This window comes from Nylanderia fulva, unplaced genomic scaffold, assembly GCF_048542155.1.
Source record: "Nylanderia fulva isolate GAGA-0341 unplaced genomic scaffold, ASM4854215v1 Scaffold21, whole genome shotgun sequence".
Lineage (NCBI taxonomy): Eukaryota > Metazoa > Arthropoda > Insecta > Hymenoptera > Formicidae > Nylanderia > Nylanderia fulva.
Window position 1 is genome coordinate 2,716,745 of NW_028190275.1, and position 25,186 is coordinate 2,741,930.

General features: G+C 41.3%; 1 protein-coding gene across 1 annotated transcript; it reads right to left on the reverse strand.

Moving 5' to 3' along the window:
• Positions 1 to 1,156: 1,156 nt before the first annotated feature.
• On the reverse strand, positions 1,157 to 24,475 carry Sdb (SAXO downstream of blistered). The gene is given in 18 exon segments (XM_029311822.2): positions 1,157 to 2,804; positions 2,806 to 3,342; positions 3,344 to 4,066; positions 4,068 to 4,493; positions 4,495 to 6,861; positions 6,863 to 8,854; positions 8,856 to 9,170; positions 9,172 to 11,103; positions 11,246 to 11,448; positions 11,617 to 11,966; positions 14,770 to 14,972; positions 14,974 to 15,037; positions 15,295 to 15,578; positions 19,772 to 21,259; positions 21,261 to 22,363; positions 22,366 to 23,273; positions 23,275 to 23,384; positions 23,386 to 24,475. Coding segments are annotated over 18 exon segments (13,668 nt in total). The 5' UTR covers positions 23,650 to 24,475; the 3' UTR covers positions 1,157 to 2,405.
• Positions 24,476 to 25,186: the final 711 nt, after the last annotated feature.

A 25,186-nucleotide genomic window follows, 5' to 3' on the forward strand; every position in this document is an offset into this window, starting at 1 on the left:
ACGGTGACCTAGGAAGGCCACTGTGTCAGTAGCTTATTAATAAAAACATAAGTCAAGAGATAGAATAATTACATATTTCTTTTTAAATATGCTTCGTGAATTATAAGCTCACTTTACTGTTCGGCTTATGATATAGCGGAAAAACAGATTTCTTTGCATTAGTCTATTTCGATAAAAAATTTATTAGGATATAATTAAAAATTCTTTCTGTGTTAGAAAAAACTTTAAAAATATAAAATACATTATTTTTTATTTCGTTGTTTATCTAAATTTATACCAGTTATATGTATTGTATATACATATATATCGCATCTCTTTTATACAATATTTTCCTATTTAGCTATAGCCTATAACAGTATATTTATACAACAGTAACGAGATTGAAGTATGTGAAAAATCAATGTTGTTGTTAAAAAATTATAATAATTTTATGCGCTATTAAATGACTTAATAACTAATTTAAAAGTTATTATTTTAGATACAGTTATTAGAGATACTCTGCCTTATACATATTCCAAGACTTAGTAAAAATATAGTAAAAAAATATTATTTTTCTCGATGTCTCTTTCGTATATTTATTTTTGCGTACCTCCACGGTGCGTAAAATCTAGTATACGCACCAGAGCCATTATTGTCTATACAACCAAATTTCAGAAAAAATTATTAGGAATATAATTGAGATTTTTTTTGTCAGTTGTGACCCATAAAGCCTCATCCATTCACATTATTTGCGAACAGCCTATGGTCATGCTAACAGTATTGATATGAAAAGAATCCGATTGTCATTCCAATATACACATACATATATACACTTCTATTATATTTTTTTTTAATGGCAGATTTTTGGCTCTCAATTAATTTAATACTGACATCTAAATTTGTTTGATGGATGAGAATGTGAACACGTACTATATTATATTTCCTAATCGTCTTTAATTAGACTAGAAAACGATTTTCATTTATGTATATAATCTCCTTATAAATAAATTAATTAATTAATCTCTGTGACAATTATACATCGATGTACGTATATATGAGCGTTGTATTGTACAAACAGCAAATAATGCTGACAAATATTTCCTATCGTATTCAATCACGCAAGGATATTAATAAAATAAATGTGAAGGTAAACAAATAAACTTCATTGTAAAAAATATAATTACAAATCAATTTTATTCAAAAAATTAAAATAAACATTCGATTTATATATAAAGTAAATAAACCAACATCCAGTAGTTGAAATCCGTTTACAACGGATATAAATCAATTAAAAAAGGAGGAAAGAAAAAATACAATATATAATTTCTATTTGTAAGATATTGAAAGCATATTCCTAGAATTTAATGTTAATATATGTGCGATAATAAAATAAGCTACAAATTAAATAAAATATAACAGAGAAAACTCATTGCCAATATAATAACTTTGTATTTTTGAGTCAGCGAAGTAGAAAATAACATAATGCGCGTATATACTATCCTAATAATTATCGGACGAAACTAACGTTCCATCAAGTCCGATCATATCACGGATTTAAGCTCTAGTTATTGCTTTGTATACACGTGTTTTAAGAAGAAAGGAATTTGTAACGGGTGTCCACCTACTTGTGGACAGACAAAAGTTAGCGATAATCGATATTTTATACATATCGACAATATAATTATTTTCATTTGCGATTCTGTCCTAAAAAAGGAATAGCGTATATTAATGTATATTATATCGCCGATATAATGATATACATAATTGTATATATGTATATATATTTTTTTCAACAGTTTATATTTTTAATATTGCTACAAGAGACACTTATCACGTATAGATCGAATCTCTCGTTTGTTGATATCGTAATTTAAAAATGACTATAAATAATTACGATCGTTTTCATTTAGAATAATTTTTTAACAGATATAAGATAATCTAATGTTTTTCAATAGCGTGAGTTTATCACAGCCCCAATTATCGAAACAATCCTTTTCAGATCAGTCATGGCAAAATTCTAGCACCTTGAAAAATAAGATTTACAATATAGATTTATAATAAAAAAAATACGTATCTGTATATACGTATGTATATTTTTATAATTTCATAGTTATTAATATAAAATTAATAATAAATTAATAATTATAAAGATTAATTATTATTATAATTATATTATTTATAATTATAATAACTAATTATTATTATAATTATTAATTATATATCTTTATATCAAAATCATAAAATATAGAGCTTTCAGCAAACAATATAGTATATATATATATATGTATATATGCTATATAATGGATATTTATATATTATGTATAAATATCACCATAAACCATTTTTTGCAAAAAATCATATAAGCATAATATGTTTGGAAAATACATCAATAAAACGTGAAATTTTGATAAGTTGATAAGTCCAATTTAGTTAGATATAACGGGTAAGTAAAACTTGTGTTTTTGCGTGTCTCTGGTATGCTTGAAGGGCGCCTGTTTTGCTTCTAGAAGAGCGGCTGGACACGGTCCCCTATGTCTAGGAACGTATTCCCTCTTGTACATGCTAGAACTGACGGTACTACCGTCGCCTAAATTAATGTGAGATGCATTCCCTTGTCTCTGCACCCGTTCCACTTTCTGAGAGCTCTGCGAGAAATTGCCGTAGCTCTTCGCTTCGCTCTGCGAATAGAACTTTCCGCCGACAGTCAGGTTGTCATGTCGCACGATTCTCTGTGGGCGTTCGTAGCTGGAGGAGGCCCAAGGATTGATCTCCTTAGAACTGCGATGTAGCGAGGTCAAGCTGTGTCTGTCGCTGCTGTGGCTCGAAGTTGCTGATGTACTGTCCGCTCTCGGCTAGATTCGAAATACTCTTTCGTTGATCCGCTGCTGTCGACGAGGTCGTGTGAAGCGCCTCGCTGGACGTAGTGACTCCACCACTGCGATAAAGTACCGCATTGCTGACGTCGGTCGCCGAGGATATCACATTCTTGCGATGATGACCGATCTTCTTGGCCGAATCGACATGCGATCGTTCCACGATCGTTTGCCCGTTGATCGTCTGCCGGAATTCCGGACTGCTCGTATTGTATCGCGCCTGACTGGAGATGGTGTGCTGCTCATGCTGCTGCCTCGCAGATCTCTGCCGACTTTCCATGTGTTGTGTGTTCACGTAATCGCGCTTACTCAATTCTTGATGATGACGCTCGACGTGTTGATGTTGGTGCTGATGGTGCTGATGTTGGTGTCTGTGGTGATGTTCGCCGACGTCGATCACGTGACGAGACGTATCTTCTCCTCGTACGATCTGTCCTCGATGATTCAGTCCTTCCGTGATCGATCTGTCCTCGATCGTTCGACGAGTCTGCTGCTACGTTTTGCGATCGCAGATGTTGCTCGCTTAAATGCATTCTCTGATGCTGTTCGTGATGCTGACTGGATATCGTTTTCCGCGAGTCCACAGGTCCAGATGAGGATTCTTCGATCGGTTGGATGGTACGATGATCGGTAACACGTTGTGTTTGTTGTTGATGAGTGGCAGTATGGTGAGCATTGGCGACTCTTTGATCGGACTGAGCCGAAGTCGTGGTACGTTTTACAGTTGTAATAACTGTTCCATCTGTCAGAGTTTGTGATTCTACGGTTTTTCTTGCATCGGACTCGATCTGACTCATCTTAGTAGCAATATCTTTTCCTGTACGCTTCGTATAAGTATTGTAGTTACGTCGATTCGTCGTAGTCATCACACTAGTGTCGTCACCAAGCGAGATAGATGATTCCATATGCCTTCGACGATTCACCGTCTTATCAGCGGGAGAAGGTTTAGAAGGTGTGTAAGCATCACTGTTAGTTGTTTTCGTTTCCATAGTGCCGGAGCTGATTTTCAAGTTATCCTCGTGCGACCTTATGTCCGCGCGTTCGCCACGCACGACCCTGTAGGTCGATCTATGAGACGTTGTATCTTCGAAATCGCCCGTCATTTTTAAATTATCTTCTTTCTTGACAATTTCAATCCTTTCTGCTCTTTTGGGGATGAATTCATCGCGCGAGCGTCCGATAAAGTCTCCTTCGGGCTTCAAATTGTCAGCGTGAACGAATCGGCGATCGTCGTTCACCGGGACCAATTTTATCCGTGATTCTACGTTCGAAATCACCTTCCGGCTTTAGATTATCCGGATGTTTGATAGGCGATCTTCTTTCTCCGGGACCGACCACAGTTTTCTGGGGTCTGTCGAAATCTCCTTCCGGATGAAGATTGTCCGAATGTTTTTTAATTGGCACGCGTTCACCAATCACGTGTACATAATCGTCTTTGCGACGCACATCGATAAATTCGCCTTCCATTTTGAGATTATCCTCGTGTCTCTTAACATCCACTTTTTCCATTTTCGTAATTTTCTTATAATCATCTCTCGAACGATGAATATCCATTTGTCCCTCCATACGTAAGTGATCTTCATGTCGACACACTTCCACGCGTTCTCCATTTACGTACTTGTAATCGTCCTTCGGGGACATCCTTCATCTCACCTTCGGGACGAAGATTGTCTTGGGGTTTCTTGACCGGCGAACGATCGCTTCTCTTCGGAGTAAAATCGTCCTTAGGCACCATATAAAAGTCTCCCTCGGGATATAGATTGTCCTCGTGTTTGATCGGCGTTCTTCGTTCGGCTGGCTCTACCTTCTTCGGTGTACGTTTCGCAAATTCTCCTTTGAGATGAAGATTATCCTTCGGCTTCTTCACATCCGCTCGGTCACCCTTCAATGGCGTGTCTTTCTTTGGACGACCGGCAAATTCGCCTTCCGGATAAAGGTTATCGGGATGCTTGATGGGTGATCGCCGTTCAGCGGGACCAATAGGCGACTTCGTTGGTCTCTCAAAATCACCCTCGGACTTCAAATTATCCTTGGGTTTCTTAACGATCGCTCGGTCACCTCTAGTAGGCGCGTGTTCCTTTGGCCGCTGCACAAAATCACCTTCTGGTTTCAAATTATCAGGATGTTTGATGGGAGATCTTTTCTCGGCTGGACCTATCGGTACCTTTTCCGGACGTTCACGCACAAAATCACCCTCGGGACGAAGATTATCTTCATGTCTGATAATTTCGCTGCGTTCACCACGCGTAACTCGATAATCATCTCGTCGCTGAATATCGACAAATTCGCCTTCAATCTTCAAATTATCCTCGCGATGAACAACGTCTACGCGCTCACGTTTAGACGTGGTGACGTAATCGTCTCGTGATCGGTAAATATCTATGTCGCCTTCCATCTTCAAGTTGTCTCGATGTATCACGATCTCGGTTCTCTCTCCTTTAGTCGGCTTATAATCGTCTTTCGGTTTACCTACGAATTCTCCTTCAGGCTTCAAGTTGTCCTTGGGCTTCTTCTGTATCGGTCGATCAGCCCGTTTGGGAGTAAAATCATCCTTTGGTCGTCCAACAAATTCACCCTCCGGATAGAGATTGTCGCCGTGTCGAATTGGCGTCCGCCGTTCTGCTGGTCCGATTGGTGATTTCTGAGGCCTTTCAAATTCACCTTCCGATCGCAAATTGTCTTTCGGTTTCGTAATATCTGCTCTTTCGCCTTTGAGAGGCGTCTTTTCCTTTGGACGTTTTTCAAACTCACCCTCAGGCCGCAAATTATCAGGATGTTTAATAGGCGTTCGTCGCTCGGCCGGTTTAATTGGAGATTTTTCGGGTCTCTCAAAGTCTCCTTCAGGCTTAAGATTGTCTTCAGGTTTTTTAACATCTGCTCTATCTCCCCTCTTTGGAGCTTCTTTCTTAGGCTTGCCTACAAATTCACCTTCTGGCTTCAAGTTGTCAGCATGCTTGATCGGAGTTCTCCTTTCCACTGGACCAAGTGGCTTTTTCTCCGGCCTTTCGAAATCACCTTCCGGATATAAATTGTCTGATGGTTTCTTTACTTGAGGTCTTTCTGCTGGATGATATCCTTCGTGTTTCGGCCGTTCAAACTCTCCTTCCTGTTTCAAATTATCCGGATGTTTAATCGGAGAACGTCTCTCAGCGGGACCAATTGGTTTTTTCTCCGGTCTTTCAAAATTACCCTCGGGCATAAGATTATCTTTCGGTTTCTTAATATCAGCTCTATCACCTTTTTTCGGCGCTTCTTCTTTCGGTCTAGAGATAAATTCGCCTTCCGGTTTCAAGTTATCATGCGGTTTCTTTACAATTGATTTCTCCGCGGGTTTAAATTCTTCAGGTTTAGGTCTCTCGAACTCGCCTTCCGGTTTCAAATTATCAGCATGTTTAATCGGAGAACGCCTCTCTGCTGGGCCAATAGGAGCTTTCTCGGGTCTCTCAAAGTCTCCTTCTGGTCGTAAACTATCTTTCGGTTTTTTGACATCAGCTCTCTCACCTTTTTTCGGTGCTTCCTCCTTGAGTCGGCGTACAAAATCGCCTTCTGGTTTTAAATTATCTTTTGGTTTTTTAATTTCAGGTCTTTCTGCTTTTTTGGGCGAGAAGTCGTCCTTCGGACGGCCTTCAAACGGACCTTCTGGTTTTAAATTATCACGGTGCTTAACAACGTCTACGCGTTCGCCTTTAACGACTTTGAAATCGTCTCGCGTTCTCATATCGATGAATTCACCCTCCATACGTAAGTTATCTTGATATTTAGTAATCTCGGTTTTCTCGCGAATCAAGAAATCAGTATATTCATCTCTCGATCTATATGTTTCTATATCTCCTTCCATGCGCAAATTATCGGTACGCTTAACAATATCCATGCGTTCTCCTCGTACCGGTCGGTAATCATCTTTCGGCCGTCCTTCGAAAGGTCCTTCCGGTCGCAAATTATCTTCTGGTCTTTTAACATCTGCGCGATCACCTTTCGTGGGCGTAAAATCTTCTTTCGGTCTACCAACTGAATTCACCTTCCGGTTTAAGATTATCCGGATGTTTCACTGGCGTTCGTTTTTCAGCTGGAGCATATTTTTCAGGACGAGGTCTTTCAAACTCACCTTCAGGCTTCAAATTATCTATTGGCTTCTTAACTTCTGGCCTCTCTGCCGGACGATAACCATCCGGACGAGGTCGTTCAAATTCGCCTTCGGGTTTTAGATTATCCGAATGTTTGATGGGAGTGCGCCTTTCTGCTGGACCGATAGGTGTTTTATCTGGTCTTTCGAAGTCGCCTTCAGGACGTAGATTGTCTTCTGGACGTTTTACCTCGGGACGTTCAGCGCGTTTAGGTGAATAATCATCCTTTGGACGACCCTCGAACGGTCCTTCAGGTCGTAAGTTGTCTTCCGGACGCCGAACATCTGCACGCTCTCCTTTCGTCGGCTTGTAATCATCTTTCGGTCGTCCTTCGAAAGGTCCTTCTGGTCGCAAATTATCTTCTGGTCTTTTAACATCTGCGCGATCACCTTTCGTAGGCGTGAAATCTTTCGGTCTACCAACAAATTCACCTTCCGGTTTAAGATTATCCGGATGTTTCACTGGCGTTCGTTTTTCAGCTGGAGCATATTTTTCGGGACGAGGTCTTTCAAACTCACCTTCAGGCTTCAAATTATCTATTGGCTTCTTAACTTCTGGCCTCTCTGCCGGACGATAACCATCCGGACGAGGTCGTTCAAATTCGCCTTCGGGTTTTAGATTATCTGAATGTTTGATGGGAGTGCGTCTTTCTGCTGGACCAATAGGTGTTTTATCTGGTCTTTCGAAGTCGCCTTCAGGACGTAGATTGTCTTCTGGACGTTTTACCTCGGGACGTTCAGCGCGTTTAGGTGAATAATCATCCTTTGGACGACCCTCGAACGGTCCTTCAGGTCGTAAGTTGTCTTCCGGACGCCGAACATCTGCACGCTCTCCTTTCGTCGGCTTGTAATCATCTTTCGGTCGTCCTTCGAAAGGTCCTTCTGGTCGCAAATTATCTTCTGGTCTTTTAACATCTGCGCGATCGCCTTTCATAGGCGTGAAATCTTTCGGTCTACCAACAAATTCACCTTCCGGTTTAAGATTATCCGGATGTTTCACTGGCGTTCGTTTTTCAGCTGGAGCATATTTTTCGGGACGAGGTCTTTCAAACTCACCTTCAGGCTTCAAATTATCTATTGGCTTCTTAACTTCTGGCCTCTCTGCCGGACGATAACCATCCGGACGAGGTCGTTCAAATTCGCCTTCGGGTTTTAGATTATCTGAATGTTTGATGGGAGTGCGTCTTTCTGCTGGACCAATAGGTGTTTTATCTGGTCTTTCAAAGTCGCCTTCAGGATGTAGATTGTCTTGTGGACGTTTTACCTCGGGACGTTCAGCGCGTTTGGGCGAATAATCATCCTTTGGACGACCCTCGAACGGTCCTTCTGGTCGTAAGTTGTCTTCCGGACGCCGAACATCTGCACGCTCTCCTTTCGTCGGCTTGTAATCGTCTTTCGGTCGTCCTTCGAAAGGTCCTTCTGGTTTTAAATTATCACGGTGCTTCACAACGTCTACGCGTTCGCCTTTAACGACTTTGAAATCGTCTCGCGTTCTCATATCGATGAATTCTCCCTCCATACGTAAGTTATCTTGATATTTAGTAATCTCGGTTTTTTCGCGAATCAAGAAATCAGTATATTCATCTCTCGATCTATATGTTTCTATATCTCCTTCCATGCGCAAATTATCGGTACGTTTAACAATGTCCATGCGTTCTCCTCGCACCGGTCGGTAATCATCTTTCGGCCGTCCTTCGAAAGGTCCTTCCGGTCGCAAATTATCTTCTGGTTTTTTAACATCTGCGCGATCGCCTTTCGTGGGCGTGAAATCTTCTTTCGGTCTACCAACAAATTTACCTTCCGGTTTAAGATTATCCGGATGTTTCACTGGCGTTCGTTTTTCAGCTGGAGCATATTTTTCAGGACGAGGTCTTTCAAACTTCACCTTCAGGCTTCAAATTATCTATTGGCTTCTTAACTTCTGGCCTCTCTGCCGGACGATAATCATCCGGACGAGGTCGTTCAAATTCGCCTTCGGGTTTTAGATTATCCGAATGTTTGATGGGAGTGCGCCTCTCTGCTGGACTGATAGGTGTTTTATCTGGTCTTTCGAAGTCGCCTTCAGGACGTAGATTGTCTTCTGGACGTTTTACCTCGGGACGTTCAGCACGTTTGGGCGAATAATCATCTTTTGGACGACCCTCGAACGGTCCTTCAGGTCGTAAGTTGTCTTCCGGACGCCGAACATCTGCACGCTTCTCCTTTCGTCGGTCTGAAATCATCTTTTGGTCGTCCTTCGAAAGGTCCTTCTGGTTTCAGATTGTCTTCGGGACGTTTAACATCAGCACGTTCACCTCTAGTTGGCTTGTAGTCATCTTTAGGTCGTAGAGCTTCAAAAGATCCTTCTGGTTTTAAATTATCTTTTGGTTTTTTGATTTCTGGGCGCTCGGCTATCTTGGGACTATAATCGTCCTTTGGTCGGCCTTCAAATGGTCCTTCCGGTTTCAGATTATCTTCCGGTTTCTTGACGTCCACACGTTCTCCTCTGGTTGGCCTATAATCATCCCTAGGTCTTCCAGTGAAATCACCCTCTGGACGAAGATTATCATTGTATTTAAAAGGAGTTCTACGTTCAGCTGGTTTAAACGGCTCGACTTTTCTGTCTGGAAATTCTCCTATTGGAAACAGATTATCTGGATGACGCACGACAGACGCTCTGTCACCAGGACCATAAGGTATGGGTTCAGGTCTTTCAAAGTCGCCTTCGGGATACAAATTATCCGCATGTTTAATAGGCGTACGTTTCTCACCAGGTGTATATTGCTCCTTGGGACGATCTATAAAATCACCCTCAGGCCGTAAATTATCCTTCGGTCGCTTTACGTCAGCTCGTTCGCCTTTAGTTGGCCGATAATCATCCTTAGGTCGACCTTCAAATGGTCCTTCGGGACGTAAGTTATCTTCTGGTCGTTTTACTTCAGGACGTTCTCCGCGTTTAGGTGAATAATCATCTTTAGGTCGTCCTTCGAATGGTCCTTCTGGCCTCAAGTTATCTTCAGGTCGTTTAACATCAGCGCGTTCGCCTCTAGTAGGTTTGTAATCATCTTTCGGTCGACCTTCAAAAGGACCTTCCGGCCGTAAATTATCCTCTGGGCGTTTAACATCCGCGCGTTCTCCTCTAGTTGGCGTATAATCATCCTTAGGACGTCCTATGAATGGTCCCTCTGGTTTTAAATTATCTTGAGGACGTTTAACATCAGCTCGTTCGGCTTTAGTTGGTCGATAATCGTCCTTAGGTCGACCTTCAAATGGTCCTTCGGGACGTAAGTTATCTTCTGGTCGTTTTACTTCAAAGCGTTCTCCGCGTTTAGGTGAATAATCATCTTTAGGTCGTCCTTCAAACGGTCCTTCTGGCCTCAAGTTATCTTCAGGCCGTTTAACATCAGCGCGTTCGCCTCTAGTAGGTTTGTAATCATCTTTAGGTCGACCTTCAAAAGGACCTTCCGGCCGTAAATTATCCTCTGGGCGTTTAACATCCGCACGTTCTCCTTTAGTTGGCGTATAATCATCCTTAGGACGTCCTACGAATGGTCCCTCTGGTTTTAAATTATCTTGAGGACGTTTAACATCAGCTCGTTCGCCTTTAGTTGGTCGATAATCGTCCTTAGGTCGACCTTCAAATGGTCCTTCGGGACGTAAGTTATCCTCTGGTCGTTTTACTTCAAAGCGTTCTCCGCGTTTAGGTGAATAATCATCTTTAGGTCGTCCTTCGAATGGTCCTTCTGGCCGTAAATTATCCTCCGGGCGTTTAACATCCGCGCGTTCTCCTCTGGTTGGTGTAAAATCATCCTTAGGACGTCCTTCAAATGGTCCTTCGGATCTTAAATTATCTTTAGGTTTTTGTAATTCCGGCCTGCGTGGCAATATCGGTGCAATGTAATCATCTTTCGTATGAGGCAATGCTTCGAAGGGTCCTTCAGGTCTCAGATTATCAGCTTTTCTAACAACAGTAGTGCTTTTGTAATCGGCCTGATCGAAAGTCCGATATTGTTCTTGGGTGGTCGTAATGCTGTCTGTGATATCGGTCTTGCTGTAGAATCGATCGATGTCTTCAGGGTATTTTGGTCGTAACTGAGGTTCACGCTCGATAATATGAGTCTGGAAATCCTCCTTTATATGAGAGGTACCCTAAAATATGTATATATATTTTTTAATCAATTTAAGTATACATAGATAAATTAAGTGTAAGATAAATTCAAAAATATTATAAATAACTAAAATAATGTTATAAACATTTTGAAAACAAAATTCGATATTATTTATTACTTACCGTGAATTCACCCTCTCCTACAGTAAGATTATCCGTTCGTTTGATTATCTTAGCACGTTGAATACTACGATGATCGATATATTGAGACCGTGTCTTCGTTTCATCAATGAAATCACCCTCTATCTTTGTATAAGTATTGCGACGTATCGGGATAGGTCGTTCACCGGGAGTACCAGTAAAGACTAGCTCCGTTGTTGTTATAGCTGGAAAAAAATATTTATCTTACAATGAATATAATTTTACGAAAAAAATATTTAATTTTTTACATTTAAAAATTGCTGGATAGATTGTGTGTGTCTTCAAATGACATTTATAATATAAAAATGACAGACAGCAGTTGAATGGAAAATCAAGCAAATGTGAAAACTTACTGTCAAAATCTCCTTCGAGTTTCAAGCTAGCCTCTGGCTTTCTCACAGGTGCCCTCTCACCTCTCGTAGGTGCTTCCTCTTTCGGTCTTTTGACGAATTCACCCTCGGGTTTGAGATGGTCTTGCGGTTTTTTGACTAGCGCTCTCTCGCCTTTAGTAGCAACATAATCGGTTCGCCTTTGTCCAATAAATTCGCCCTCTGTATGCAGATGATCCTCATGATAAAATTTCGTTTGTTTCTCCACATGTTTTTCATCATAATCCTGGCGATAGGAAGTTACAGTATGCACCGGCTCTTCGTAATAAAACTCGAACTGTTCTTGAGGCAAGTTGTGCGGGCAGCGATGACGTCTAAAATATTACCATCTATTAGAATTTAGAATAAAAAGGTAGGTTCAATGTCTACATTTGTTTCTCAGCTCGCGTGAGGAACGAGTATGCTTTGAAAAGCATTCTCGTATTTAAAAAAAACAGCAACAAAAAGAGTGCTTTAATGAATTGTATATATCTATATTAAAAATAGAAATATCCGTATATTTGATTAAACAAAATTTCATCTATTCTTATGTACATTATAACGACCATATATATACCTGTTTAATATTAATAAAGAGAAAGAAAAGTGTTTTTTCTTCGCAGAAAATTCTTGTTATCCGCTTTTATATTCGTTCGAACGAAGCTGGTGCATGACAAAGGCATGGCGCGTATAGAGATTTAAATATGACGCAAAAGAGCATCAATCCTTTTATAATGAATGTAAAAGTCTCTGCGCGCGCTTGTGTCGTGATTTTAATTGTCTTGTTACTTTCGAAGTTAATATTTGCAGCGCGCCATTACCGCGCGCGAGATGGATATAGAAATGTAAATCTCACTGCAATCTGTAGCAAAAACTATATCCCGGATTTATGTAATTGCGAGTCTATAGGCAGTTATTGTCACGCGACCACTTGTAACCACATTATAGACGCTACTCTTTTTTAACGAGGCTCATTAAGTATTCAGATTACGATGATTAACTTATTCACCACATGGCGTTTGAAAGATATCATTTGAGATATCACATTAATATTACATAATATTTTTTAATATTACATATTATGTGTTATTAAAATGAAAAACAAACATTTTTAAATAACGCGAGATTTTATGATAAGTTGGATAAGGTAATTTGTTCGATAGAACTTAATTATAATGTACGCTTGATTCACGCACGCGACGCATAGTGGAAAAAGTAATTAAAAGTCAAATCGACAATGCAGCACACATGTTAACGACGTCCAACATGAAATGAGTTGTTTATATATACATATTCAATTAATTAGACATTCTTTCTTTGCCTGATTAAACAAGTATTTGTGTACAATGTAATTGCATTAAAAATGTTATACGATACTTTTACCTATAAAATTTTCTCTCGACATTCGATCACAATTAATTAATGAGAAGCTACCATTATTTCCCTTTCTGAGAGGCACGCATCACATATCCCGATGGGAATACTTAACATTTCGAAGGCAATCGGTTACCTGTACATGGCGAGAGAAAAGAAACAAGTATCCTTGCCAATATTTTATGCAGAGCAATTCGACTTATTTGGAGAGCGTGATTTCGCGTGTATGAGATACCCTACTTCTGTATAACTATATCGAGTAGTATCGACATTTCCAGTCGTTGTCATTCCCTCTTACTCTTCTTTTTAGTGTCGGAATGCAATTCCATAAATGTCAGACTTGATCTCAGGGAGTCGAGTATATTCTCATGTATTTTTTATTGGATAAAACTTTGCGTTATATATGTGACGCGTTCTGAACGTTCCTTTAGAGCCACGTTAAACCAGAAGAGAGAAATTATATCAGATCTCTCAAAGTTAAGCAGACTTACGTAGAAATTTCCGACGACTAATCAGCAGACGAACCGCAATTACTTCTTGAAACGGTCACGACGCGACTAATTTTCCCTGAGCTTACATCTCTCGCTCGCAAATCTATCTACGCTATCGAGACCTTTATTTATCTAGGTCAAGGTTTTCAATGACAAGACAATTTCAATTTACACGTGTATATAAAATATATCACACAATTGCTGTCATTACTGAAAAAATTACATATACCAAATTAAGTATAGAGCTAAAAAAAATACACTCTCTTAAATGTCTCTTAACTTTCTTTTCGCAGCTTGATATTTTTGTATGAAAAACTCGAAAGAAACTAAAAATGCAACATTAATCTTGTTCTATATATAATCAGCCGCTCTCCCGGGAAGAGGCGATAAATATCCTTCAAAAAATGATGTCTAACGCAATTATCAAAGTTGTATCATAAATTTATACGATTCGTCATTGTCATATAAAGCTACGTAGGTTGGAAAAAGTTCGAATAAGGAAAGAATCCTGTGCGATGACTTGCCATCACCCAGAAACAACTTGCCGTAAAAGGATCTGTCTCGTGTTCTACTTTTGCACATTATGCATACGTATATAGAGTGTCCTGAAAAGTTGCGGATGAGATATTTTTACTTTTTTTTAATAAATTTATCAATATTTTTGTAGCAAAAATTGAATCATATTAAACAAGAAGGTCGCGATTAAAAATCATTTAATGCAAAGAATGGAAGCTATTTTGATGACAAACTTGTAATCGTCTATATAGGAAGCAGTAACATATATATCTTGCATTGCAACAATATTAAAGAGCGATATAGTAGACATTTGTATACACACAGCAGTTGTACCTACGTCCGGGCTTTAAATAGATTATTGCAATGAATTTAATAGAGTAGGAAAGATGGCCTTGAAGACAATCTCTTGTGCTCCTCTCGTGAATTTGCATCTCGACTCCGGCAAGTTTTGTATTCTGATCTTGTTAATAGTGTTTCGAAGTAGGTCAGGCATGTTCATCTCCGCAGAGAACGTGCAGATAAGTTAAATTAAATCATATTCGCACTAGCTATAGTTGTTAATTATATTCTATACATAAAATTGTTGATGCGGGAGTAATTAGAAAATTAGAGAAATCAGAGAAAAAAAAGAGAAATTTTAAATGTTAACTTAATAAACTTAATAATGTAATTTAGATTGAATTAAATTATATCGGTTTCTTTTTTCATGTATATTCATGTAAAAAGAATATTCAGCTGTAGAAGGGAGAAGACTTACCCGCAAGTGCAAAGCTCGCAAATACATTGTTCCTTCAAGGGGATTTTCGATAGTATATCCGGTATCGATCTAGGGCGTTCTGCGTCCTTGTCGAGAGAATCTGGAATCTGATCCCCTCGTTTCGGCTTGTCATCTTGTTCTGGTTTCGTTGGCTTTTCGGGCTTTTCCACAGGTCGACTTGGCTTGCCGGCTGCTGGTTGTGGACTTTCTGGTCGGCGATGTATAATCACGAAGCTTCTCAGGTGACTTAGGTCGGACCTTAGAAGGTCTTTTTGCAACAAAAAATTAAATATTAATATACAAATTATATATTATAAATTATATATTTTCGTCCTTTTTCTTCTCTTCTTCTCGGAGAGTTTTTTTTTATTTTTAAATATATATTTCAAGAAAAAAATAAATAATATATATATCTTTATCCTTTCTACGATGTCTTCTGTGATTGGCAAAGTTGCGAGCTCGTTAACAATTTTCTTATAAATTATAATACAAATAAAAAAAATATTCTTGACATTTTTTATTCACCTGTCGTGTTCTGCCGGTCGCTGAGGACTCTTTTCGCGCTGCGAAGGTCGACTGGGCTTCCCAGCCGCGGGAATTGGTTTTGGTCGATTGTCCTTCCTAAGTCCAGGTATTCCGCGAGGATAGCCAGGTCGTTCCGGCGACGGCTTCTTCGTGGAACTCGCTGGAGATTGGGGTACCGAGCCGGTATCCGCATTGAATCTGATATTATCGACGACATCTCGCGCTACCATGCTAGTCACCTGCTCTTTGTCAATGAATTCCTTCGTTGACTCGGTGACATCTCTCTGAAAAGTACGATAAAAATAAATTACCTAATCTTTGATCCTATTGATACCTGAAGATATTGGAGCACGGATATCCTATATCTTATTATATTATATTAATATATATATAATATAAAGTCAATAGTCGCCATGATTATCATTCTGTCAATAATGAATGCTGATCACGCGCAATGCAAATTGCGATGTTAATTATAACGTCGAGTACATTATCACGCTTCTGTAAATTATCTGTAAAATATAAAGTTATACTACTATATACATTTTTTATGAGTACATACATTTAACTTTTATTAGACGTATGTCATGACCAAGTAATTCTCATTGTAACATAAAAATTGTTATCAGTTATTCATTCGCTAGCTATGTCACTTACGAACTTAGCTAACTACTTTGTTCGTAATGTCTTTACAGTAGCGTTACGTTAGACACATTTGCCTAAAGTCAATGTCATAACAATTATTAAAAAAAAAGCAGATTTACGATCGTCGGTATGCTAATAATCGTTTGCGATAAACACTTTGACAGCACGTTAGCATCGACTGGAAGGCGTAATAACGACATAAATGCGGCTTTGTTTTTCCGCGGGCGTTCATTACAGGTTTGAAACGTAGATGCATAATGAGCGCCGCGGGCATAAGCGAGATTAGTATAACGCCGGTAGTGCTTAGTTCGACGGAATGCAGGCAACACGAGATTGGTGCATATGTGGCTTTTATGCTAACAACATATCGTATAACGTCGCTTGCCGAACCGTGGAATCGTGGTACTTTTGCAACTTAGTTTCGTCGTTAATTTCGCACGACTTTTAGAAGTAGACCGCAAATGGACGATATTGTCGAGGCAAAACACAATTTGTTGTACAAAGAAATTTATTTTATTAGCAAATTTTCATATTTATTTCACCTAGATGTAGAAGACTTTCAAAGTATCTTGTGCTTTCACTGATCATTTTAACGTTAAAACGCGCACTGAAATGCCGCAAATTATCGTTCCGTACTACATTATGCATTTGCTCAAAAATTTCGCGCGTTTATTTTCGGTTCGTTGGAGCTGCTCATTAGACTCACGAGCACGCTCGTTCTCCAACTTGACGTAGTAACTCTATAACGAAGCAAATAACGTTTGCTGATACTGTTAGTCAAATCCTTTACTCTCCGTTTTTAACACTCGAGCGTAATTCGCATAAAGCACATCAAATAAAGTTTTGGCATTTAATTAGCGGTTTAAGCAGCTTGGGTCTTTAAGCTGATTGCCCGTCCTTGATGATATCGACGAGCGAGTCGCTCATAATGAAGCTCATTTACATAATTTCGGCTCTCCATGAGAGTTTTCGCGCGGCGCGGGCATAATTTTTTCTCTCTTTAAAAAACTTTTTACGTGTTAGGCAAAAAAGTATAGACACTTGTCTGCGCGCCGTTAATTTTTCATGGAGTAATTGAAAGTCTGACGGAGAGAAAAAAACTATGATCGCGAACGCAAAAATCGCGCGAGTTTTTCCGTTAATAAAATATCACATATTTATCGATGTCGTAATACAGGCGTTGCACGTTTCGCGTCGTCATAAAATAGTAATACCGATGCGCCGGGAAAACGCGATCACGCGTGCTCGTAGATATCACGTCGTTCACATCATCGCGCCTACATGCAAGTAGGACACGCTCTCTATATAGCTGTTTGCATGTTGAACAATCCAAAACAACGGGGTCGTCCGTGTAACACATGGAATCGAGACAGATCGTTTCGACGTCACGCGGAGATAATCACAAGTGTATTTCGCAGAGCATCTTTAGATGACAGAAGAGACTGAAGGAATCTTTCGGAAATCTCAAAGATTTACGGGAAGTAGCTCTCAATATATATATATATATATAGACGAGTGTATACACACTCACATATATTCACTGACGAGAAGATAGATAAGCGATACTCGCGGAAAATACGGACTGTAAGCGTTAAAGCATTTTATCGATCATCTCGAGACCTCGTACTAAAGTCACGACTATGAGAATTGGAACAAACTTATCTAAAGGGAACGACTTGTCTGTATAATAGGTTACTAATGTCTATTTTTAATTCGTTCGTACAAATATCTGCAAATTATCGGCGATAAGTCGTCGTTACATTAACTGAGTATCCTTGAACGAAGCATTCGAGCATTTTAACTATATATGACGTTGGATGAACTCCAGAATGTCGATCCTGATACTCCCACGAAACGCTATATGAGCGTGGGAGATGAAGTTTCAGATTGTTCCGCGCATCTCCGGTTAAGGAAGTTCACTGTCGTTAACGGCGAGAAGTATCTGGCGCAGAAAATCTTTAATAAGCAACGTGCACGTTAATCATAAAATTTTACGCGAGGCAAGGTTTTAAGAACTTACCTAACTACGAGAGAATGGTGCGCGGTAGAAAGAAAGATCGAATAATTCGCTTTTATTAAAAAAAGGAACAAATTGAACAAAAAAAAAGAACCGAAATTATCAAATGGAAGAGCTGATTAAAAATTAATTTCCACTGAAGACAGCGCATTGTAGGAGTACTATTAGTTCTTTTAGTAGTAAAGTCCAAAGTGTCACATCCGTGGCATTTATCTTTACGTTCGATATCGACCCACATTCTATGAAAACATTCCGCCGAAGTTGCGAGGTTGTCGCGTAAAACTCGTTGATGTCGCGATTGTCTATTTGTCGATTACGAAACATCAATATTGAATTAAATTTTAACGTGTTTATCAGTGCAGGGATAGAATGAATTATCGCAACATGTAATATGCGCTTTCGCCGTCATATATCGTTATTATTTTTAACATTATCTGTCGCTGCTATCAATGCCATAACAGACGTGATAAGTGACATTATTGTACACGTGTCTCTTTCTCTCTCTCATCTCTCTCTCTCTCCCTCTTACAATTAATGCGGCGTCTCTCAACTAAGATTTCTATGGCACTTAAACGAGGCGACCGCGCGATAAGCGAGGCGGAACACGCGTGAAATTCAATTGGTCGTGCATTAAGTGGACTACATCGGACAATGACATCACTGCCGAATTTGCTGATATCAGATGCAATTATTGTCACTTTATGCACCCTCGATTCAACTTGATTACAGGTGATTACATTTGTGCGTGCCCGCGGCACACGCTAGATTTCGATAAGATCTTATCTACGATAAACAATCGTAATGATTTTTTACTCCATAAGTTATCTTTGCCGATAATATCTAACATGATTTTTAAGTATACTTTTTAAAGTATAACTTTATCGAGATAACATCATATATAATATTACATAATATTATATAATATTATATAATAATATGGTAGTTTGATATGATTTCTAAAATAATTATACTAAAGTAAGTGAACGGTTTCCTTAAAAATGAGAATTCTTTTACATATAAATCAGTCTACTTTATCTTTAACTAAAAGCAAAGGTTACCACGTCGCGATTTCTCGCGTCAGGAACGATAATACTATCAATAATGATATTACCGGAATGCGTCGTCATAAATTTCTCGATTGCGCGCATTAAGATAATGCGATTAGAATATAACGATTGAGATAGGAGTTGCGAGCGTGCCTCGATACGTGAAATATCGATTTTCGTTCCGAGGTTTGCATTAATTCGACGAATCGGGATTCGGCCGTGCAGAAATTTCAGATCAGAAATGTAACGCTGTCCGTCTCGGACGGTTAAACAAAACGCGAAATTTCCCTCCTTTTCTTACACCCTTGACCCTCCTCTGTCCTGCGAACCGCCGAATTACGTCAGATTTATTTTCAACAGCGCCACACACATAAACCTACTAGCCTTCGCCGATTTGCCCATTTGGGAAGTGAAAGTATCGTTCGAGTCTCTTCCGCAAGGACTCAAAATGACTCTCTCGATATAATTTTTATTCATCTGCCCGATATCTGGTCGTCAATTATTATCAAGATACAGCAAAAGTAGTATATATAAATTTATAATATATTTATAATATATATATATTATAAAATATTATATAAAAATATATAATATATATGTGATTTATTGTCTCTATATATACTTCTGTTAATAGATATGAAAAGAGAATTAATATTCTCGTTTATAAATATTATTTCGGAAAAATATTTTGTGACTCGTAGTTTTGAAAAACAATTTTCTGCCACGAGCAGGTAATAAAGAAGCATTCTAATGTCTGGCAGTTACTCACCACATCCTTGCGCGCGTTGGTAGTAAATTCAGTGATGACGCGCTCATCTTGCACGGAAGTAAAACTTGAAGACTGATCGATTACGTAAGAGGATCGCTGCATCGCTTCGGACGTGCGCGTGATATCAGTGACGTCTTCGACATATCGAGTCCCGATGACATCCAGCCGCGGAGTCTTCTCATCCGGCTCTTTACGGGAGATCGGAGTCGAGGCCGGTTTCTTACCTGGCGATTTTCTCGGCACCTCGATCGCTTCTCCTGTTGCTTGCTTTCGCGAATCTTGCGGTTTCTCATACACGAAAGAACCGTCCCACGTGGAGGCGCCTGGCTTCATAGGTCGATATGTTCTATCCGGACTCTTCCGCGGTTCTTCATCTCTCGGCTTCTTTGCATCCTCTGGACGCTGTCGCGGAGACGGTTTAGGCTGTCTCGATCTCTCGTAATCGATTGTGTGCACTTTATCCTCTGTGCTCTCTTCGACGAAGGTTTTCGATACGTCATATGTCTTTGAATCGGTGACGAAGGTTTGTTCGAGGGTGGTAGAGCTCGTAGAATAATCAGCGCTTGTTACATCTTTCGAAGTATCCAATATCGTGATAGACGTTTTATAATCAGTGACATCACTCGGTCTTTCTTTAATCGGACTCCGCTTATCCACAATTTCGAGAGTCTCTTTCGCTGCCTTCCTATCTCCCGGTTTCTCTTGTGGTTTTTCATATACGAAAGATCCGTCCCAAGTGGAAGCGCCTGGCTTTGAAGGTCGATATGCTCTATCCGGACTCTTTTTCGATTCATCTCTCGGCCTCTTAGCATCCTCCGGACGCTGTCGCGGAGATGGTTTCGGCTTCTCGTCGACAGGCTGTCTCGATCTCTGATCGAACGCGTGCACTTTATCCTCTGTGCTATCTTCAATGAAAGTTTTCGATACATCATATGTCTTTGAATCGGTGACAAAGGTTTGTTCGACAGTGGTGGAGCTCGTAGAATAATCAGCAACGCTCGTTTTATCTCTGGATGTATCTAATATCGTAACTGTTTTGTGATCCGTAACCTTAGTCGGCCTTTCTTTAGTCGGGCTACGTCTATCAGTTTCAATCCGCGTATCTTTCGGTGTCTTTCTCTTCTCCTCCGACTTCTCGTACACGAAAGATCCATCCCACGTCGACGAACCTGGTTTCGTAGGCCGATAACTTTTGTCGTCCGTTCGAGGCTCTTTCTTCTTCTCTGGACTTTTAAAAGTAATCTCCTTAACATCGGTGATTACGTCATCAGCAAATAATCTCTTTGCCGGCCCTTCTTGAATAGTGGTCACCGTTTTCTGCGTCGTTACTGGTTGGCCGTCGCGAATGATGACAGTTTCGACGGAAGTCGTCGAGAAATCAAGATTCGATGAATCCGTATAAGATTCGTGCATTTTCGATTGTTCCATAATGACGGAACTCTCCACGATCTCCGACGTGCTTGAAACATCCTGCGTGACATTTCGAAGATTCGATGGTGGTATCGCTGATATGTTTCTTCGACTTATCCACGGATGTTCCTTTGCTGTCAACCGGACTAGACTTCTCCGATATTCTACCGTCAGTGGATTCTCTGCTAGGCGGTCTTTTCTTCTCTGGCGATTTCTCTAGCACAAACGTTCCGTCCCACGTAGACGATCCGGATTTGGTACTCCGCAGATCTCTATCTTTAGATATCTTCTCGGGACTCGTAAGACGCGGAGAGGGACTAGACTGGCGTTCCTTGACGTTCGAAACCTGGCTTCGAGGCGAATCTTTATCGAATCGAATAGTCATTTCCACAGGACGACCCTCGTACACGACTGTCTCGTAAATCGTGGATGTGAGACTGGCGTCTCTGACGTCCGAGAAGCTCTGCTGACTCGAGGAATGTTCCACGATGTAAGAGGTACTGGTGACATCGGCTTCGTTGATCGAGTTATCTCCCGTAACATCCCGAATATCGATGGTCTTTATTGAACGCCTGTCCTCCGGCTTTCGACACCTGCTATCAGGCGTCTGCGGTCGCTCGTAGACGAAAGTACCGTCCCAGGTGGACTGGCCAGGTTTATAGCAACGTGAACCCGCATCTCGTTTCGATTGTCTCTCAGGGCTACCTGGACCACGCGTCGTTCTATCCTCAGCATCTTCCTCCAGGATCACCTCGGACACCGACGTGACCTTCTCGACGTTCTTCTTGTCATTGGAGATCGCGTATTCGACGATGTAAGAAGCGGAGACCGACTCGGATACGTTGGAAGTGTTCTGCTCTTCGGTGACATCTTGAACGTCCACAGTGTCGTGATGTTTCTCCGTTCGTCGAACGACGGTGACATCCGCGGGAGAGCGCTTTCTCGTGTCGTCTTGACCTGCCTTTTCGTAAACAAATTCACCATTCCACGCGGAATCGCCGAGTTTGCCGACTCTTCGATGAGACGGACTGGATACGCGAGTAGGATGTCCTTCTCTGCCTGGCGATGCATCGTCGATACGAGTCGAACTCTCTTTGCTTACGTCACGTCGCTCTTCGGAAATGAATTTAGTGCTATCAGTGGCGCCCTTTACGACGCGTACACTCTCGGATGATTCTTTTCGTATGTACCGTCCACGCTCTTCTCGCGAAAATCTCTTCTCTCGCTCGTTTCCACGACGTTATCGCCGCGGAATGTTGTGACGTCAGAATCGGCGGTACGTCGTCTTGGCTGCGCCGTAATTTTCTCCGCGACGAACTTTTCGTCCCACGAGGAATTGCCGAGTTTCAAAGTACGAACCGGTCCCTTCGAGGGTCTCTCTTTGCCGGCAAAATCCGTCGTGTCCGCGACGATTTTCTCCGACGCGTTATCGCGAAGACGAGTCGTCGTGGAAAGCTGATCTTCGTCGATGACCGTTTTTGAATCTCGTATCACGGTCGAGCTCGAAATCTGGTTGATAACCTCCTCGGTGGCGGAGGTCTCTTGAGTGACTTTAACGCTTGTTTCGCTGTCGCCGTGAACTTTTGAACTCACGGATACCGTTTTGTCGCTGACATTCTTGCCTCTGGGAGTGACGGGCTTCTCGTAGACAAACGTGCCATCCCACGCGGATTGGCCGGGCTTGTAACAGCGATTCGATACCTCGATGTTCGATTTCGAATCGCGCGAACTCTTATCGAGGGTCTCGTCGACACCTTTGACAGTCATGTTGGAAGGTGTGATTGTACGATCGACTTCCCGACTCGACGTGGATATCTCCCTGCCGTTGTCGTCGATTCTCTCTCCCGTCTCGCGAATTCTCGTTCTACTTGACACTGTCTGGCCATCTTTTGTCACCATCTCGCACGTTTCGGAATTTGCGCGAGTACTCTCGGTCGCTCGTGACGAGGTTTGAATTATGGGAACGTGATCTCCGCTGTGACCTTCGCTCGTCGATGAACTTTCGACGAAGCTGCTCGAAGAGATGAATTGTTGACTTTGACTTTGCACAGATTGATCGATCAGGTCAGACGATTCTTCTCTCGAGAGAGATTTTCGCGTCCTCGCGTGAAGTCTTCCCTTGCTTAATCGATTGCGTCTGTTCTCCGGCTATAAAGTCCTGAGAACTCTTCCCGAGTTTATGGCTGGACGTGCTCTGCTGAATTCCTCTGCGGGGATGTTTCAATAACTTTGATTACGTTACCTTTAGAATCCATGATGATCTCGCGACCGCTGCTCGTGACCTCGTTCGTGCTACTTCTGACCTCGCTTTCAGTTACTTGTCTCGACTCCTCGACCACGCTGGTCGAGGATACAACCTCAACCGTCTCCGTGGTCGTCACCACATCCGAGGACGTGGTCGCCACTTCATTCCTCGTGGTCCCCTTATTCTTCGTCTTCGACGTCGCGCTCTTCTTGTGATTAGGCATCGCGACGCTCCTCCAATCGCGCTTAGAATTGCTTGAATTCGTTAATCTTTAATACCTTACAATGATTTTCACACGAGTGCAAAAGATTCGTAATCGTCGTAGATGCGATATTTTTTGAAACACACACTTACGCGCGCGCGCGCACACACCTACATGATTATTTAATCACTGCAACTTTACCGCTCGCGTGTATCGCTCATCGAGAACTGAAGCTCCGCTCTGTGACCGGCCTCGTTTACAAACTCGTTTCTTCTGTACACGAGCCTCGGAACTTTCTCGCTCGCGTCAAATACGAGCTCCTTGCTCGCGTGCTTCTCGCTCTAACGTAAACTTAAAGCACTCCCTCTCGTTCTCTGACTCCCTCTTTCTCTCTCTCGCTCTCCCTTCTTTCCTTTCGATGAAAAGTACTCGGTCGGAACGACTTCCAAATCCGCGCGTAAGACCGACGCGATGTTTTCGATTCGATATCGCGAGTCGATGTGGCACCAGCGGTGACTTGCCGTCACTAGGTCTAGGTGACCACACGTCTGTCTCTCTCTTTCTCTCTCTCTCTCTTTTTCTCACTGACACTGACATACGCGGACCATGGACCTTTTATGCCTGAAGAACACCGGTATATCCCTACTTTTCGAACCTCTGCACACGTACGCTCATACGTGGGACGTTACCACCCATCCTCGTGTGTCCCACACACGGCGTGGGATGTATTCGCGTTCGTTATATGCGAACCGGTAACGCAAGTAAAGTGTTGAAGCGCACACGGGATACACCTCTACTGACGACCAGGTGTATATACATCGCTCTGTATTATTGTTACGATGCGCCCCAGATTACCCAGAACCCGTCCTCCTTCGTCTCCGTCGCGGCTTATCTGACGACTTCTTTTCGTCACGCGCATATTTGCGTAGCGATAACGTAGTCGATCGCGAATATGTCGAATTCCAATGCGCGGCTAACGGAATTCCAGCGCTCGTTACGAAACATATTCGCTTCGACTGTCGTCGATATTAATTCTTGGATACAAGATGGAGAAATAATAAACACATTCATTGACTGAATTAATTGTGATCTCATGCGATAAAAAAAACTGACAACGAGACGTTTTATATATCGATTATACGTCTCATCGTTGCTTGATTTTGCGATGTACAGCGCAAAAATGAAAGTTTGCTCGATGATATTTAACGTTACGTCAACTAGACATAGACGCGCTTCGTGCGCACGTGCGCGCATCGGTACACGGTTACGTAACGCACACATAAACGCAGGATGTGGTCTTTTTATCTTTCCTGCATCGGTGTGCACGCGTACACCTGTTGATTTCTCGTACACACTGTATACGCGGATAAAATTCCGAACTAAATTTCCCCTCTATATGCGCAGATAAACCCGTGCAAAACGTACATTCTGGATCGTGCATGTATATATTTATAAGTGAAACTTTTACAATTAAATCCTGTTACTATAAGCTTTTATTGCTTTAATCGTACGTTGATTCTCTCTCCTGCGTTAGGGTCGATATTTTCCATTATGGAGG